Source organism: Rattus rattus, chromosome 9 (genome assembly GCF_011064425.1).
Source record: "Rattus rattus isolate New Zealand chromosome 9, Rrattus_CSIRO_v1, whole genome shotgun sequence".
Taxonomy (NCBI): Eukaryota; Metazoa; Chordata; class Mammalia; order Rodentia; family Muridae; genus Rattus; species Rattus rattus.
Genome location: NC_046162.1, coordinates 44,807,082 through 44,827,198, shown reverse-complemented (window position 1 = coordinate 44,827,198; position 20,117 = coordinate 44,807,082). Strand labels below are relative to the sequence as shown.

The 20,117-nt window shown below is 43.5% G+C and overlaps 1 protein-coding gene across 1 annotated transcript in view; it reads left to right on the top strand.

Annotated features, from left to right (window-relative positions):
* The window catches only part of Myocd (myocardin), a 53,228-nt gene extending 37,770 nt beyond the window's left edge, over window positions 1-15,458 (top strand). Inside the window, 7 exon segments of the mRNA XM_032913648.1 lie at window positions 3,676-3,749; window positions 3,751-3,813; window positions 3,815-4,562; window positions 6,639-6,782; window positions 7,749-7,877; window positions 10,253-10,310; window positions 14,887-15,458. Coding sequence (XP_032769539.1) covers window positions 3,676-3,749; window positions 3,751-3,813; window positions 3,815-4,562; window positions 6,639-6,782; window positions 7,749-7,877; window positions 10,253-10,310; window positions 14,887-15,458 — 1,788 coding nt within the window.
* Window positions 15,459-20,117: the final 4,659 nt, after the last annotated feature.

The window sequence follows — 20,117 nt, the reverse complement described above, 5'->3', positions numbered from 1 at the left end:
CAGTGAGTGTAGAGGAGAGGTGTGCACAAGTCTTCACCTCAAGCAAGCCCACATGGCCAAACGATCTGACATTTTAAGGGAATTGAACCCAACAAGTACTCATTTTATTTTAGACCCTGATCTGCATTATTTAATAATGTAGCCTAAATTATTCGGTGCAAGAACAGATTCTAAAAATAAGTGTGGAACTCATTAATTTTAAGTAACTCAAAATTAAAACAATAATGAGTTGCTATCTTGCACTTTTTCAAACCAGGAAATTTGAAAGGAAAAAAAAAATGTCCAGCAAGACTCTGAAGAGAAGCAGCACTCTGGCTGCCAGCAAGAGTGGCTGTGAGTGGCTGTGGTGCCTCCTCGGGGCGCTTCGTTGCTGGAAAGTGACATTTTAAAGTTGAAACATGATCACGCATAGCAATGTCAATGGCATTTTAATAGACAGGAGCCAGGGAAAGCATGACATGATGTTTCTTCCAGCCTGAAATGCATGTGAACACAGTCTGCTTGACAACAACTACTTTTAAATAATTATGCTGCCCATAAATTTCTGACATGCTTTCCTTAACACACCATGAATATTTTCCACAACTTTTAATATTCAATAAAAGTTATATTTTTAATAACAGCAAACCACCCTATCGCCTAAGTAGCATTCCACTCCTGGACAAGGAACTTGCTGCCAAATGGTTTGCGATTCAGAATAGGATATCAGTGTCCTCTGTTTATACATCTATCATCTTCTCTGATTATCTTTCTCAGAAATAATTAAATTTCTGGTTTAAAAATACATTAATATATTTTTTTAAGCCAGGCTTGGTGGCGCTTGCCTTTACTTCCAGCACACAGGAGGCAGAAGCAGGCAGATTTGAGTTCAAGACCAGCATAGTCTATAAATCAAGTTCCAGGACAGCCAGAGCTACACAGAGAAGTGCTGTCTCAAAACAAACAAGCAAGTAAACAAACAAACAAAACACCCTCTCCCCCAAACACCAAAAACCCTACATTAATAATCTTTAGCGATCTTGAAGGATCTAGACAGATTTCTCTCTCCCAAACAGTCTGCAGTAGAGCCACATGCTAAAGTAGCTTCACTCCAAAGTGAGCCTGCCCATGTGTGTCCCAGCGCACATTAAGAGGCAGCGCCCCCAGCTCACTGGTACCAGAGGAGAGAGAGTGCGCATCTCACCAGCTCACAGACAGTATTGGGCTGATGTTTTCAGAGAGTTATGCTAAACAGGAAGACAGTTAAGTCCCTCAGTTTGCTAAGAGATTTATCTCACTGCCTCTTTGCTCACACAAAACCCTCCTACTCATTTACCTGTTATCGAGTGAATCAAAATATACCTTTTATTTTAATTGCATTACTTCTTACATTACTAATGATCAAACACATGTATTCTGGGAGTTTTAAAAACTGTGCTTGTTTATAAAGGGTTGGGTCAGATGCCTTACCTAATTTTATATTTGGTCTCAGCTTTTTGTTGTTTCTGTTGTTAATTTTTATCTGTTTTTGTTTGTTTTATATGTACAGGAGTTTCACCCCCATACATATATGTGTACCACGGGCATGCTTGGTGCACACAGAGATCAAAAGAGAGTGTCAGATCCCCTGAAAGTGGAGTTATAGGTGGTTTTGAGCTGCCATGCTTGTGCTGGGACCCGAACCTGAGTCCTCTGCAAAAATAACACGTGCTCTGACTGCCGAGCCACTCTTGCAGCCTTCCCTTTTTATAACGATAGGCACACTTGATGTGTTCTCATTTTGGCAATGTATTTTTGATGCTGTCATCGATTTCTTTCCAAATATTACTATAGGATTTGCATTTTTTATTGCTTTTTGGTTTTGCTTTAATTTTTGGTTGTGGATATTTTTACGATTACTTCCTTTGCTTTTATGCTCAAAAATCTCTGTCCCTACAGAAAGTTTTCCTATGTATTCTTCTGTTTTACAGAATCATTGGACCTTAGGCATTGAATATGTTTCCTGCCTTAATCATAGAAGTGATGTGTCTATGTGGGCTATTTAGGAAATTCAATATAGACTATCTAGCATTCTAACCCATAGTCACTAGATAATTTTATAAGCAAACATAAGTTTAAATGTACGCATGCACCATTTAATTTATTTAAAATAGTATCATCTCAAGCGTTCTTTCAGTTAACAATAAACTATACATAGTTATTCTTTTCATAAGGTCAACAAACTTTCATAGCTTTAATTTCAGTGGATCTTCGGTACCTCATCCCATACAGTAATTTTTATTTGACCAGTTCCCTTGATTGTATATATTTCATATTTTACAGCTTGTAAATATTATAAGAACATGGCAATTGATTAATTACATGTGTATCAGTATAATAATAATGGTCTTGTAGTGCACAACCATTTTCCAGGCACTATTCCAAGTGCTTTTATAAATCCATGTATGCCCTTGCAAAAATGTATAAGACAGGATTAATATCCCACTTCAAAGAGAGCACAGAGGATCAAGAAGCTAAGGCCAAGAATGGTCTGGTTTAATCACCAGGTGCATTCTTCAATATGCAATTTCTACCCACCCTGTCATGAAAGTTATTGGACCCAACTTATACTCACCATACAACATAGTGAGGTATGTCTGTAATCCCAACACTGAGGAAGTGGGGCCAGAGAACTGGGAGTCAGAGGTCAGCCAGCCAAAATGAAGATAAAACCCAAACCCCAGAGGCTGGGGAATTGGAGGGTAACTAAAAATAGACAACTGGTCTACCACGTGCAACAACCTGGGTTCTATCTCCTAAACATTTGCATATGCATGTACATAATCTTCCCCATGCTCCTCTTCCTCAAATAACGTCTTGTTCTCAAAGTCTGGTGCAAGACCAGTGGCATCAGTGTCTCCTGGGATTGGGATAAATGGAAGATCCTGGTCCCCATCCCAGACCTAATGAAGCCAAACTCCAGAGATGTCCACAATTCGCTTTTTCTATCAAGCCCTTCAGTGAGCAGGTATATGTTTTAGATTTGGAAATGAGCAAGAGGTAGAAGCCAAAATGCCTGATAATTGTTGCAGATTACTGTTAGACTTGTGCATCTAAACCCAGGAAGACACCATTCTCCTGCAGACATGAAGGAGGCTGAGATGGGGTTGGAGAGACGTGACTTGACCATTAGGTTAAGAAAAGCATTCCCATGATTATGACCATGAAAAACAAGGCACAGATGGTCTTCACTACAGTAGCTCCAAGTGTGTTGTTTTTTTAATGTACAGTGTTGTAAAGAGATGTACATTCCCTACACATCATATTCGAACTGAGTTTTGACTCCTGCCAGTTTTTCTGTTGGGCAGTAGGGATGGCCTCTGGGAATGGTTGATGTTCTGTGAAGGCCTCAAAGCTCAACTGGCTTGTCCCACAAGTTAGATGTTGTCCCTGTGTTTTTGAATTCACGCTATTTTCACATTATGATGGACTTATGAAATGATAATAGATTTTTAAGAGTTGTTAAAATTGTGTAAAATGGTTAAAATCAGAGGCAGGAGAGAAATTACAAAGAAATATTAAAGAGAAGTAGATGGATATTGTTAAGTTCCGTGTGTGTGTGTGTGTGTGTGTGTGTGTGTGTGTGTGTGAAAGCTCCCTTAATAACAAATACATTGTCACAGAACACTGCACTAATGGACCCCTCATTTTTTTTAGGTGTCAGAGTTAAGACAACAGCTTCGAATCCGGGGCTTGCCAGTGTCGGGCACCAAGACAGCTCTGGTGGACCGCCGAATTCTTCCAGGATTGTGCTGGCAACCCAGCCCAACTTGGGGACATCATAATGTCACCTTTCCTGTCCAAACACCTTGCCCAGTTATCAGTCCTCCCCATCAGGCTTCTACCACTTTGGCAGCACAAGTTCCAGCCCGCCCATCTCCCCCGCCTCATCTGACTTGTCTGCTGCAGGGTCCCTGCCAGACACCTTCACCGATGCGTCACCTGGCTTCGGCCTGCATGCATCGCCGGTGCCCGCCTGTACGGATGAGAGTCTGCTGAGCAGCCTGAATGGGGGCTCGGGCCCCTCCGAGCCTGACGGGCTAGACTCTGAGAAGGACAAGATGCTGGTAGAGAAGCAGAAGGTGATCAACCAGCTCACCTGGAAGCTGCGGCAAGAGCAGCGGCAGGTGGAGGAGCTGAGAATGCAACTGCAGAAGCAGAAGAGCGGCTGCAATGACCAGAAGCCACTGCCCTTCTTGGCCACCACCATCAAGCAGGAAGATGTCTCTAGCTGTCCCTTCGCAGCCCAGCAGGCATCTGGGAAGGGACAGGGCCACAGCTCCGACAGTCCCCCTCCGGCCTGTGAGACTGCTCAGCTGCTGCCTCACTGTGTGGAGTCCTCAGGTCAAACCCATGTACTCTCCTCCACATTTCTCAGCCCCCAGTGCTCCCCTCAGCACTCGCCCCTGGGGACCCTGAAGAGCCCGCAACACATCAGCCTGCCCCCATCGCCCAACAACCATTACTTCCTGGCTTCCTCCTCTGGGGCTCAGAGAGAGAACCATGGGGTATCTTCACCCAACAGCAGCCAAGGGTGTGCACAGGTAAGCGCCTATGGCCTCACCCAGCAGTGTCTCTTTCAAGATGCAGGGGATTAACACCCTCCACTGGGTGGAGCTGGGTAGGGTTTCTGAGAAGCTAGGTGGCACCGCACTGACTCTACCGACCTTGAGCCTTCACCGTCAGCCTTTGCATCACCGGTTGGCAAACTTACTCTGCAAAAGGCTTGGAAGGCAAATGTCTGAAAATCACAGCTTCTGTGCCAAACTCCTCAGCTTTACTCTGAGCATAGACGACTTGCAACAATGCATAACTTTCCAATATAACCTCATCAGGCCCCAAGCAATGGTTTGCTATTGTTCGGCTAATTGATATCAACTCCTGTCATAGCCCAAATCATTCTATTAAGAGAACCAAAAGGAAGTTAGGCATAGTACTGGCCTGGAATTTCAGCACTCTGGAAGCTGAGGCAGGGGATTGCTATGAGTTTGATGCTACTTAAGCTATATCCTAATACCACATTTGGGGGGCGGGGGTAGGCAGAGAGACTATTCGTGAGAAAGTGCTTATTCTCTTACATTCTTCTCAAATATTTATTAAAACCTACTGTGTGCCACACACTAGCCCCTCTACTCCTGGGGGAGAACAGGTGACAAGTGTCAAGGAATTAGATGATCCAACTTGTGGTGAAAGTGGAGCGGAGCTGGTTTGTGTGAAAAGGCTGGAAGTTTACAGTCTCCACTAAAGGGCTCAGGAGTGTTGACGTGAAACCTTGAGAGAGGTAAAGGAGGAAGCATTGTTAGTATTTGGGATGGAGGCCTGGGCAAAGCATCAGTGAAAGGTCTCAGGGTCAGAGGTCGTAGAACCCGGAAGGATCAGAATGAAAGGCAGTGAGTGGCTGGGACAGAATAAGAGAAGAGCTTTGGAAGACCAGTGAGAATAAGAGTTCAAAGATGACACCCAACAAGATCAGCAAAGACTTTCCCTTTGTTCACAAAACTAATGGGTTATTAGGAATGTATATAGATGACAATTCAAAGGAGACTACATTGTCAAAGATTGTAAAATCTAAGACAACCCACACTGAGGACCTGCCAAGTACTAAGTACAGGTGCTATCTTGTTTGCAGTCCCAGCAACCCTATTCCAGTGTAGTGTTCTTATTTGCCATTGAGCAAAATGAGACCCAGGAAGTCTGAATTCACTGCCTAGAACCCTAGGATCAGTTGCCTTTAAAGTCCATAATAAAATGTTTCTACCCTGCGGGGTGTGAAGCCTGACCAGAGGTAATGAGAACGCACTTTCACAGACCTACCCGAACAACACATTCGCACCAGTGGTGCCCACTCCTGTGAGGACATACTGGGAGGAATGGGGACTAAAATAGCTATCAACACCATTCATAAACATCTATTGCATTCACCGTGTCCTAGGCAACAAAGGTAAAAATAGCCCTTGGGACATGGCCTGGGCCATGATTTTCCATTTTGAGGATATCAGTGCTGTTGGGGAGGAATTAGAAGATGCAATAACTTGTTATTTACAAAGACTCTATAGGACAGTAGCAATTTCATGAAGAACAAATAACGTGACTGATATATGTCATGAAATCTCCAGGCAGAGAATACATGGGTAGGAGAGAGATTGATGGGACAGAGCTAATAGAATCCTAGAAGGCCTCACGAACAGCTTGTACTTCACAAGTAGCACTAAAAAGGAGAAGGCTATGTCAGGACTTTAGTAGACTTGTCTTTTATCTATGAGGGTGGGGAGTCTTAGGAATCTAAACAGAAAACAGACATTCCATGTGAACAAAGATAAGCAGGTAGACTGTAGGAGGTATGGTTACAGGAGAATTCATGTTCCTGAAACTAGGCAATGCCCGTAGTCATGGAGGGCCTTGAACACTTACACAGGTGAGATGTGCAGAGTCTATAGCTTAGTGAGAGCTAGTGGAAGTTTGTAAGCCATAGGCTATGATATTTTAGATACAGTCATCTGCTAATAGAATTCAGGAAGCTCTGTAAATATCAGAAACCTGGGGACAAAGACAGTGGCCTGCTAAAGCCACACTCGAGTATTCTGCTGGTTCTTTAACCTGTCTCATGTTCCTTTCAACAGAACTCAGGGGCACATGAAGGTCGTCCTCCTAGCTTCTCTCCCCCATCTTCCAGCCTCCATCAGCCTTTCTCTGGCACCCAAGCAGACAGCAGTCACAGTTCTGGGCTCAACCCTTGTCCCAAAAGCCCAGTTATTCATCCAAAGGTCAGTACTGGAGAAGTTGATAATAAACCAGTTTCTGTGAGGGTGCGGATTGAAGTGGGGGCTGGAGAGAGAATAGTGTTAGAGACAGAGGTGGGGACTGGATAGTTTCATGTAAAGGAATGAGAATCTAGGGTCCAGAGCTGAGTCTCTGTGAAGGAAATGAGAGACGGTGCTCATAAGCTGGTGAAAGAATTAGGAATGTGAAGGATCAGGATGGGGGAACTTCCCAGAGCAAAGAGAGGGAGAGGCAAAATGTGGACAAGGTGTAACAGAGCCACATGCCTGAAGTCAGCAAAGGGATTGAAGCTCTCACAGGCTAGGTACCAGAGAAGATCACTCTCACAGTCATTGTTGGAAAATGAGCCAGTTTGGAATGAATTGGCCCAAAGAATGGACTAGTCTGAAAATCCCTGCATTGAAGAACTTTGTACTGGATTGAGCTCATGCCCCTTCTTCGTCATCTGGTAGGAAAGGATGCATCTGCTAGGTGTAGAGGCGCATGCCTTAAATCCCAGAACCCAGGACGCAGAGGCAGGTAGATCTCTGGGAGGCTTTAAGGCCAGTCTGGTCTACATAGTGAGGTCCAGAATAGTCGGGGCTGCATAGTGAGGCCCTATCTCAAATAAAGTAAAGTAAAATAAAATAAAATTTTTATAAAAAGAAAAGAAAAGAGAAGAGAGGAGAGGAGGAGAGGAGAGGAGAGGAGAGGAGAGGAGAGGAGAGGAGGAGGAAGAAGAGGGTACACTTTAGAAAAAAATAAATCTGTGAGTTCAGCTAAGATTCCATGAACAATAAGTCCACGGTGGTGTGAACTGGTGTTAACCTGTAGTGTTGTTCGTTAACTTCTCATCTTGGGCTTACACTCCTTGGCATTTGTCTTAATGTAGCATGTGGTTCATGAACTCAAGCATTGTCCCTTAGGGCCCATGGGTTGAATGCTGTTCTCTGTATTGTATCCACTTGCAGATGACTGGTTTACAATCTTCTGACAAGGTGGGGCCAACGTTTTCAATTCCATCCCCAACTTTTCCTAAGTCGAGTCCAACAGTTTCAGAGATAACCCAGCCCCCATCCTATGAAGATGCAGTGAAACAGGTAACCACATGGTTTGTTCTATCCAGTTCAAGAAACGGACTCAGTGGAAAGAACTCCATAGTACTGAGCACTGTATGTTTTGTAGGTTCTGATATGGAGCGGCCTGGGTGCCTCCCCAATAGAGTTAGCAAAGTGGAACCATATGAATGCTGTATGTGTGTACAAATAATTCCAAGTTAAAATGGCTCTGTTGATGATTTTTTTCTCTACTTTTTGGCATTATAAAATGGTGTGCATTCAGTCTAAATTGCATTTTGAACTTGGGCTTTATTGTGAGCTCATAGCACATGGGACAGTGTTGTGGGTGTTGGCCAGTCATAGTGCACTACAATTCCTAATTAGCAGACTAATCACAAGAGAAGCAGGTTCTCTGCAGCATGCTGTGCTGCTGAGTTAGGATGGGCAGTGGACTGTGTGTGTGCCCTCATTTTGGTCTAGGGTAGTATTAGTTTAGGGTGCCTTTATCTGGCCGTAACCCCATGGAAAGCTGAGGAATGCTTGTAACAGCTGAGCGATATAGGGAGAACAGGAAAAACGGGCATTCACGAGGCCTGGCCTTACTGCCAACTTTGTTACCTGCCACTGTTGGATATACACTCAGCCTCTCTTCAAGAAAATAAAGGATTGTGGATAATGTAGTTCTTACCTCATTGTTTGGACATGATAGGTGCTCAACTATGAGAGCAATTCTCAATACTATATGTTCTCAACCCCTTAGCTTTAAAACTCAATCACCTTGGCACAATGTTGATGGCTGTTGAATCTGAGTAGTAGGTTCAAGGAGGTTCATTGAGTCCAACACTCACATTTACACTTGAAAAGCTTCTGAATTTAAAAAGTAAGAAAAAGAAAGCACATGAATGCTTTTATGCAGTCAGCCCTCTGTGTCTGCATCCTACCAGCCATGGCTTGAACACGTTAGAGAAATAAGAGCTGAAAGTTCCCACAAGCAAGCCTTGAACTTGCTGCATGCCAAAAGTGGTGTGGAGCCCATCCAGAGGAAAGGATTGTCTGTCTTGTCTTGAATCTGCCTCTGGCCATTTTACGAATCTTCTATCTCGTCAGCATGCGCATTAAAGCATCATTAAAGCATGCTATGTTAGGCATGTGACTATTCCATCTCTGTTGAGCATACATGTGTTCTTCTTGTCCCTGGTCCCCAAGCCACAGGACAGTAGCTATTTCCCCAGCATTTACATTGTATTAGGTAACAAGCTCCAGGGACGATGTGCAAAGCATGGGGATGGGTGTCGGTTTTATACAATTACTTTTTATAATTATTTTATAGAATAGATAAGCACCTGAAGATTTTGGAACCCAAAGGTGAGGGCTCCTGGACACAAGCCTTTAAGGATGCCAAAAGATGAATAGTTCAAGCAATTTGAGCTTCTGTAGACATCAAATAACCATAGCTATATACCTAACTCAGAAAAGAGCATCAGTGTCAGGTGCTACGTCATATCCGGTCTCCTGAAATCAAAACCAAGGCAGCAAGGTCTCCTTTGCCCTAAAAAGATATCATTCCAAGCAGGCTTTCTTATTTCTGAGAAGCTAGGGAGATGTGTGACTGTGCTTGACAGTTCAGATGAGTAGAGGTGAGGGCAGACTCACAGATTTTGCAAGAAGAACCAAGAATATTACAACCCACTTCCATAGCAGCCAAGCAGAGGTAGATACACGTTGTTTCCAAAGTGAGAAAGGGTCCTATGGTGTGTATTAAGATGCCTGGTCCTGGGATGGAAACTTCCCAGACAACTGACCTGAATCATGAGGCGAGGATCACTGTTCTGTCCTTCTCATCCTCGTTTGATGTGTTGGATTACCTAGCTAGGTGGATTATCTGTGTTCAATTTAATCAAACACAGATTGGGTCAACACAGACCAAAGGCCTTTTGCTAGTCTAACTCATCTCGGTAGCAAAGTAGAAACACCCCAAGTGTCCAATGGGTAAATGAAAATCAAAATGTGGTAGATTCTACATAACTGAGCACCATTCAGACCAAGACCAAGAAGAGTCAAATTCACAGAGACAGGAAGGAAAGTAGCGACTGCTGCTGTCGGCAAAGGGGTATTGAAGGGTATTGTGTAATGGGTAGAGAGTTTCAGTTTCTCAGATTAAAAGAGCTCTGTGGATTCGTAGTGCTGATGATTGCATTATCAGATGAATGTATACTTTAAAAGACTAAGCTTACAAGCTTTTATGTTATGTTCAATTTTACTCTGCTGTGTTGAATCTTTAGGCAAGACTAATTCTGTTTCTAGGGCCTTAAGCAAGTGTTTTGAATCTTTAAGCAAGCAGTGTTGTTTCTAGTGTCTCCACACAGAAGTAACCATTGCCTTCTAACCTCTGCTCTCTTTTGGCTAATTCGCAATAGCAAATGACTCGGAGTCAGCAGATGGATGAACTCCTGGATGTCCTCATTGAAAGTGGAGGTAAGAGAGTGCCTTGTCCATTGTCTGTCGGGCCCCTCCACACCCATGGCCTCTTAAAAGCAAGGTCAGGGGCACACTGAGACAGGTACACCACTTGGTCTGCTAGTGGAGCCACTTCCTCTGGGCTTCAGGTGTGCTTTGTTAGCAGAGAAGAGAGGCACAGTGGATACTTCCTTGACACCTTTATCCTGAGGATACTTTGCATGTCACCTTCCAATCCATCTGTCTCCATAAGTGTGTTCTGTTGGTACATCCTTTTCCTGCTGTTCTAATTCCACAAAGAGAAAAGGGAAACAAACAAGAATATAGTGAAAGTATTGTGCTCACTGCTCAAACTCAATCAGCCATCTCCTGCTGGATGCTCCATTCATGTTTAAACATTCCTCAACTTAGCAATAAAAGCAACCAGTGTACTCTTTAACCCAACCATTTATTTATTTAATAAGCCTTATGGGATGTGTACAAGCCAGAGAGAGCATGTGTGAAGGTCAAATGAGGACACCGAGCTGAACCCTTAATCAACAGCATTTGAAGTTAAGCAGGTGTCAGTAAAGGACTCATAGATGGAATGCCAGGCGTCATGTTAAGCCCAGTTCTCCACCAGATAATTAATTTTTCATTTCTCTGGAATGTAGTCTTTTCTTCAAGAAAGACAGTAACCAAGGGGAACTGGTGTTTTCACCATTACAAGAAGGAGGATGAAAGGGGTGGGTACAGATGCCTGTGTGTATTTAAATTTTGTGATGGAAGATGACCATCAATGCCACATGCTCCTCCTCCACATGCTGAAGAATGTGGCAAGGATGCCAAATAGTGAGGACACAGAAGGGACTGTGGGGGAGTTTAGGAAAAAATAACCATGAGTTACTCATGAATGAGTTGAGTTTTCTAGAGAAGTGCAAGTTTGTAAAGTAGAATTAAATGCAATTAGAGCAATTAAATGCAATTAGGGAAGGCTAAGATAAAGTAGATGTGAGCTTATCAGGGCGGAGAGTGTTGCTAATCTAGAAGAGAAGGGCAAAAAATGTTAGAAATAATGGCAATCTCGGATAAGAGAATATGATCCAGAGACAGAAAAAAGAGATGTGGGAGGTACTGAGATGCAATGATCAATTGACAGCCAGTGGGTGAGGTGTCTGAGAGTGCCTTAGAAATAATTGCCCTGGAATACTCCAAACATGAGCTCGAGAGGGGAAAGGAGAAAGACAGAGAGTAGGGCATCCTGTTTAAGGTAGAGCTCTTGGAAGGACAAGGCTCAAAGTTTACAACAGAGCAGGGATGCTGGCCTCACTGGAGGAGGTGGGAAGGGCAGGGAACTGAGAAGCCAGCATGGGTAGTGTGTGATTTCGAAGGATACTATGGTCTTCAAGAAATAAGAAACACTGACCTGGCAAAAATGCCTATGAGTTGGGGGATTGTTTCCAGCAGCAGCAGAAGCGTGATCAGCAGGCCTAAAGTAGGGAGCCAGGCTGTCCTCAAAACCACTGAGGAGTGGTGAGAAGGGAGCATCAAGAGAAAAACAGCTGTGGGGTGATGCTCATCCTTCATTTCCTTTCAACAGAGAGTGTGGCAGGGATACAATGTCCTCCATTGACAGCTAGTGGTAGTGAATGGAACGAAGAAGCCAGCTGAGAAGAGTTTGAAAATAACAAAGTATAGTCTTGCAGTAGTGGTTTAGTCCCTGGAAGCTCTGGTTGGTTGGCATTGCTGTTTTTATCGGGTTGCAAGCTCCTTCAATTCTTTCAATCCTTCCTCTAATTCCCCCCAAGGGGGTCCTGTTCTCAGTTCAGTGGTTTGCTGCTAACATTGACCTCTGTATTGGACATGCTCTGGATGTGTCTCTCAGGAGAGATCTATATCTGGTCCCTTTCAGCATGCATTTTCTAGCTTCATCAATCTTATCTAGTTTTGGTGGCTGTATATATATATATATATATGGGCCACATGTGGGTCAGACTCTGAATGGCCATTCCTTGAGTCGCTGCTCTAAACTTTGCTTCCATATCCCCTCCTATGGATATTTTTTTCCCCTTTTAAGAAGGAGTGGGAGCATCCACATTTTGGTCATCCTTCTTCTTGAGCTTCCTGTGGTCTGTGGATTGCATCTTTGGTAATTCGAGCTTTTTGGCTAATATCCATTTATCAATGAGTGCATACCAAGTGTGGGTTTTTTTTTTTGTTTTTTTTTTTTTGGTGATTGAGTAACCTCACTCAGGATGATATTTTCTAGTTCATTCCATTTGCCTATGAATTTCATGAAGTCACTGTTTTGATAGCTGAGTAGGACTCCATTGTGTAGATGTACCACATTTTCTGTATCCATTTTTCTGTTGAATGGCATCTCGGTTCTTTCCAGCTTCTGGCTATTATAAATAAGGCTGCTATGAACATGGTAGAGCATGTGTCTTTGCTGTATGTTGGAGCATCTTTTGGGTATATGCCCAAGAGAGGTATAGCTGGGTCCTCAGGTAGTGGAATATGCAATTTTCTGAGGAACCTCCAGACTGATTTCCAGAGTGGTTGTACCAGTTTGCAATCTGACCAACAATGGAGGAGTGTTCCTCTTTCTCCACATCCTTGCCAGCATCTGCTATCACCTGAGTTTTTGATCTTAGCCATTCTGACTGGTGTGAGGTGGGATCTCAGGGTTGTTTTGATTTGTATTTCCCTGATGACTAAGAATGTTGAACATTTCTTTAGGTGCTTTTTGGCCATTTGATAATCCTCAGCTGAGAATGTTTTGTTTAGCTCTGTACCCCATTTTTAATAGGGTTATTTGGCTCTCTGGAGTCTGAGTTCTTTGTATATTTTAGATATTAGCCCTCTATCAGATGTAGTATTGGTAAAGATCTTTTCCCAATTTGTTGGTTGCCATTTTGTCTGAATGACAGTGTCTTTTGCTTTACAAAAGCTTTGCAGTTTTATGAGGTCCCATTTGCCAATTCTTGATCTTAGAGCATGAGCCATTGGTGTTTTGTTCAGGAAATTTTTCCCAGTGCCCATGTGTTCAAGAGTCTTCACCACTTTTTCTTCTATTAGTTTGAGTGTATCTGGTTTGATGTGGAGGTCCTTGATCCACTTGGACTTAAGCTTTGTACATGGTGATAAGAATGGATTGATTTGCATTCTTCTACATGTTGACCTCCAGTTGAACCAGCACCATTGGTTGAAAATGCTATCTTTCTTCCATTGGGTGGTTTTAGCTCCTTTGTCAAAGATCAAGTGGCTGTAGGTGTGTGGGTTCATTTCTGGGTCTTCAGTTCTGTTCCACTGATCTACTGCTTGTCTCTGTATCAATACCATACAGTTTTTATGACTATTGCTCTGTAATACTGCTTGAAGTCAGGGATGGTGATTTCCCCAGAAGTTCTTTTATTGTTGAATATAGTTTTCACTATCCTGGGTTTTTTCTTATTCCAAATGAATTTTCAAATTGCTCTTTCTATATCTATAAAGATTTAAGTAGGAATTTTGATGGGTATTGCATTGAATCTGTAGATTGCTTTTGGCAAAATGGCCATCTTTACTATATTAATCCTGCCAACCCATGAGCATGGAAGATCTTTCCATCTTCTGAGGTCTTCCTCAATTTCTTTCTTCAGAGACTTGAAGTTCTTGTCATACAGATCTTTCACTTGCTTGGTTAAAGTCACACCAAGATATTTTATATTATTTGGCACTATTGTGAAGGGTGACCCAGGGCTCCAACTGCATATGTAGCAGAGAATAGCCTTGTTGGGGCACCAGGGGAAGGGGAAGCCCTTGATCCTGCCAAGGTTGGACCCCCAGTGCAGGGGAATATGGGTGGGGGGCAATAAGGGGAAAGTATAGGGGGAATACCCATAGGGGGGGGGGGAGGGGAGAGAATGGGGGCTTATGGACAGGAAACCAGGAAGGGAACAACGTTTGAAATGTAAGTAAATATATCTAATAAAAAATTTTTTAAAAAGGAGTGGTTATGTGGAATAAAACAAAATATAAGCAGATGGGATGCTAAACGAATTGCTTAGAAGAACACATGCAGGTATCTATCCCGACCTAAAATGACTGAGTTGCTGGACAGTGTTGCTTGGTGACCAAATAGTGTCATTTGGGCCACTGAGTTATCTAAAGATCAGTGATGAAAAGTCCCCTCAGCTTCAGACCTGGCCAGGACAAATATTAAAGGGCTTATTTATCCAGAAAGAAAGAAAGAAAGAAAGAAAGAAAGAAAGAAAGAAAGAAAAGAAAGAGAGAGAGAGAGAGAGAGAGAGAGAGAGAGAGAGAGAGGGAGAGAGAAAGAGAGGGAGAGAGAGAGAGAGAAAGAAAGAAAGAAAGAAAGAAAGAAAGAAAGAAAGAAAGAAAGAAAGAAAGAAAGAAAGAAAATAACAAAGTAGATGTTCCAAGGCATGGCGTATTTTGGGAAACCTTAGGAAAGAGAATGGAGAGACAGAGCAGGTAGGGGCAAGGCCAGTGCTGAGCAGGGAAGCATGGCCGTCTTCTCTGCTTTCCTTAGAGCAACTCATTTATCCCAAAGACTCATCACGTATGGTCAGTTTGAGGTGATTTCACAATTCACACTGTGCTTTGCCAACAGAAATGCCAGCGGACGCCAGGGAAGATCATTCATGTCTTCAAAAAATCCCAAAGATACCTGGGTCCTCCTGCAGCCCAACCACCATCCTCCCCAAGCCCTCGGCTTCCTTTGAACAGGCGTCTTCGGGAGGCCAGATCTCCTTCGATCACTATGCCACCGACAGTGAGGAACACCTGGAAGTCTTATTGAATTCTCACAGCCCCATAGGGAAGGTGAGCGATGTTACCCTCCTCAAAATCGGAAGCGAGGAGCCTCCTTTTGATGGGATCATGGATGGCTTCCCAGGGAAGGCTGCGGAAGATCTCTTCAGTGCTCATGAGCTCTTGCCTGGGCCGCTCTCCCCTATGCATACACAGTTGTCACCTCCGTCTGTGGACAGCAGTGGTCTGCAGCTGAGCTTCACGGAATCTCCTTGGGAAACAATGGAATGGCTGGACCTCACTCCACCTAGTTCCACGCCAGGCTTCAGCAACCTCACCTCCAGCGGGCCCAGCATTTTCAACATCGATTTTCTGGATGTCACGGATCTCAATTTGAATTCCCCTATGGACCTCCACTTACAGCAGTGGTAAACACCTGAGGTACAAGTGCTATGAGAGCTCAGTAGGAATTCCATGGGGGAGAGCACACAACCAGAAATGTGTGACCCAAAAGATAAAGGGGAGAAAAACGGGGAGAAAAAAAAATCGATGAAGGTTTCTGTGACAACCAACCAGAACAGGAGTCAGTCATTAAAATATGTCTAATGTAATATCAATAACTGTTAGTAACTTCGGTGATGCATTCGAAAATGTGCCTTGTTGGAGTAAGAATGCCAAAGATGTCTCTTTTTCGCCGCCTTAGCTCATACCAGTATGTTTTTAGCCCACAGTCTGTCTCAGGCATTATCGGGACGTAGACTGACACCATTAGCTTTTGTTATGAATTTACTAAACTTTCTGTGCAAGGAGAACAAATCCTCCTCTAGGAGCACAAGGAAGTCCCTCAACTATTCCGGAAGCCATCCTGTGCCTGAGGCAACCCCCTCCCGCCCCCTCCCCACACACCTGTGTGTCCTTCTAACTTTCAGAAGAGCAGGGCCTGTTTCAGCCAATAGAGTTCTTAAGGCAGAATAATCAGAATGGTCAGAGGGACAGACCAATCAATTCCCAGGAGAGCAACTCAGTGTCCCTCAACCCCCGAATGGTCCCACTGGACTGGCGATCACTGGCGACAACTATCTAGCATTGTCCAGGGAATCCACCCAGAACACGGTGCTTTTTAGCCAGTAGACCAGTTTTTTTTTTTTTTCTGCTACCTCTATGCTCATCAGTGATGCATAGCAGGTGAGAAACTTGAATCACGACAACTTCATGCTGTGGATGGAGACTCCTGAGGCTCTCAAATGCTACCACCTCTAGTTCCATAGACCAGAGATAGATGATCAGAAAGGCAACTGGAGGCCCAGGGAGCCGTACTGGGACAAGTAGAATTGGAGAAAATGCCATTTAACATTCCGGGAAAGAAATACCACGGATTGCTATTACATGAGCAACACACAGGGCCAACTTCCTTTTCTTCTTCATTTTTCTTTTCTTATTGTAGACAGAGGGAATTCACCTCAGTTTATTTTCCTCTCAGTACTTTTATTTCAAGATATCAATTCTTTATGATTCTTTTGCTTTTGACTCTCTCTCTCTCTCTCTCTCTCCCTCTCTCTCTTGGAAAGGAGAGGTTTCAACTCTAACAAGCTACCGTATTCCTATTAAAGCCACTTTTTTAGAACATTAAAGTCCAAACTCTCTTGCTAAACTCGTTCTTCACATGCACATTGACTACAAACAGAATTCATAAGAATTCCCTTAGGAAGAAACTGGGGAAGTGGCCCATTGGTCACAAAGTTCTTTTTTTTTTTTAACTCTTGTTTGATTTAAGGATAATCTTTGGTTTGTGTTACTCTGGAGACATTGGAAATCATTAGAGAGTGAAGATAAATCAGGGGGCCATGTAAAGTAGAGAATGTGTCAGTCAGTTTTCCAAACGAGAGCACAATTGCACACCGTAAACAACAGGAGAGTGAAGGATCAGAGTTGAGGAGTTTTCCTTGTTGCCCTGTGTTTGGTCAGGGCACTGGGGACTGGGGAAGACAACGCAGGTTGCCCGAGTCTCTCAGAGGCTACTGTGGCACCAATTCAAGTATTACAATGTTGCATGCTGTAGAAAGTAGCTGTTGCTGGTTTTTGTTTTGTTTTGTTTCGTTTTGTTTTAATTTAAGTCACCAAGGCACTGTTTTATTCTTTTGTAAAAAAAAAAAATTCACTGTGCACTTATAGAGAAAATAATCAACAATGTTGTGAATTTTTGAGTTGTCTTTTGATAAACCAAAGATTTAGAAATCATTCCATTGTCAACTTGTAAAAAAAAAAAAAAAAGTTTGATCACTGAGTGTTTTTTGGTGACTGCTACTCTGGAAGCCACCAGATCTTATTGTAGGGAAGGAAACGCAGATATGCACACATATGTAGTTCTATGCCTGTGTGTATGGGGTATGTGTACGCATACATGCACATGTGTATACAACTGTGTGTGTGTGCGCATATCTGAAAGGTGGCATTCAGAGGGCCTCAACCCCTCAGTCCGCTGTGAATGATGCGTGGCCTTTCTCACTATGAGTTGCCGATTGATCAACAAGACTCCACGTTGCCTCTCTGTATGTGACTAAAGACTCCAACCCAATGCCCATAGCCACTTGCTGCAAGTGAACAAGCTCCTCCTGGCAATGAATATGGATTTGAGAGGATCAAGCCTGGCAGTGAATTCGGACACGATAGGACAGAGTGGCTTCATCATCAGTAGCTGCTAAGGCTAGTGCCTTCTCTTACAGAAGAGTCTAAAGGGAGCACGAAACTTGTTCTGACATTCCTTGATCTGCAATGTGCTTGAAAGGGTCTGCGTGATCAACTTCTCATTGTGTTTGTCGAAACCAGAACCACAGATCCAGAGGCAAAGCTTAGCATGAAGATGAAGCTGGGGGGAGGAACCTTATTACCACATTCCAAACATTGCCCTCTGAGGCTGATGTTTCATTTGAGTCTGGATGAAGCTTCCTGCTCTGTACATTTTTTAGGCTTTGGATGAACCATGTATGTTATTCCCTCCTTGCTTCTTTGGAAAACAAATCCATACAGTGTCCTGCCTCCGAGACCCTCATCTGAGTGCTAATAATTTTCCCTTTGGGAATTCCTGTCGGGGCGATTGGTTAGACAGCTCTGTTTTTTTTTCAGCTAGACTGTGGGGGACTTTTAAAAATAGTATTCAAACTGATACACACACTTCACACTAGACGAAAGGGAAGATGGCTCTGGTTTGCTAGTGCAAGCCAATACAGCTAGAATGGGTCCCTGGATTCTTACCTCAGTCTGTTCCTATGGTCTCCCTAGGCCATGTGTATGTGTCCTGTCTTCATAGCATAGGTAGGAGACGGGAGATAACTGTGAGAAGATTGGTGAAGACAGATCAAATACGTTTCCTCAGCTGTCTCCTACTACAGTTTTTAAGTTCTTTTAATCGGTCTTGTGACAATGTGAGCTAAGAGGTGTGCAGAGATGATCACCCTTGGGTTTAGCAATGTTCCTAGAGCCTCAAATAACCACATAGTTAGAGGTCTGTAATATTCCCATATTAAGGACAGTCTTGGCAGCCATTCCTATTGTAGGTAGCCACAAGACAACAGGTCCTTCCTTATCTAAAGGTTTCCAAATTCTCCCCATGCAAGTTCTTCCAGTAAACTAGGGTTTGGTAATTATGCCTGTGTTCTAACAGTGCTATCAAGATAATGGGATTGGTGGGAGGGGGGGAGAAGTGAAGGAGAAAGGAGGAAAAGGAGGGAGAGGAAAAGAGGGAGTAAGAAGATGGGGAGGAGAGGAAGAGGGGCCAGAGGAAGGAAAGAAGGAAGGAAGGGCGGGAGGAAGCAAGGGAGGGAAGAAATGAGAGAGAGAAGGAGAAAGGGAGGAGGCAGGGAAGCAAAGGTAGGAACAAAGAAAACTATGGCCCAACTTCTTGACCCAGGAACCCAGGAATCATCAGCTATGATGTCATAGTATATAACAAGTGAAACCCAAGCATGGAAGACAGCAGCTATTCTGAGCAATGGAGTGATTCCCCCTGTTAACAGGAACATCAACACATCCTCTATCTAGAGTATCCGAGTCTCTAAGCCTGCAGCCTTGTGCCTTTCACAAACATTAGCCGGGGACAACGGTGACTAAAACCTACTCCCAAGGTTTTAAAATAGTTCTTTAAAGTTATTTATTTCATGTTCAATGAGCTTTCCTAGAGCCAGTAAGGCTGTGAACTCCCACGTGACCTGTACTGTCTAGGAGGAGGCGGCCACTTGCTTCTCCAGAGCACACAGACCTTTAGGGGTTGATCCAGCATGGACACTGACTATCTGAGGGATCACCGCTCCTCTAAACAAGGATGTAAGAGCCTCTGAGACCCTCCCTGCCCTTTGCACTCAAATCCTCTGAGCAATGATGAAGGGCTCCTGATTTTCCCAGAAATGGGAGTTTTGGGTTTTGCTTTCTCTCTCTCTCTTTTCATGTAAAACTATCAGCACACAAGCTTGTCTCTTCTCCTAGGCTCACAGAACTGTCTGCCTCTTGTTCATTATTTAACATTCAGGGGAGTTTTTGGAGTTTTTTTTTAACCAGACAGAGAAGCCCTTTGGAAATAAGGAAAGTTGTAAACTTTTTTTTTTTCCTGATCCTAAGTCACCACAGTAAGACATCTGGGCAAAAGGGACAGAAGTGAAGCGGGAGGTGAATATCCATGATGAGTTTCTCTTCTTTAAGAGAAAAGTATGCTTCTCCCCAGCCCCTTGCTGCATTTCCCACATAAAGAAACTGTGCTAGGGCACAATTTGCTGTCAGATATAAAGAAAATTAGAGTCCCGAATAGTCTAACACAAACCTGCAGGGAGGTTCAGAGGCAAATACTTCTGAGACTTCCCTAGACAGAAGACAACAACAGATATGAAGAGTCAGGGTCGTGGAAAAAGATGGTCCCATAGTGATGAGAGCATGTTCAGGTGTGTCCAGAGGTCCTCGCTAGGTGAGGACAATCTGTAAGGAATTGGTTTCAAGACAGGAAGGAATCCAAGAAGGCCTTTGTGGCTGTCTGCCAGGGATATTGTTCTAGGATCCACTAAATCCAATAAGCATGTGTGTACTCCCTTCTGATCATAAGGAATC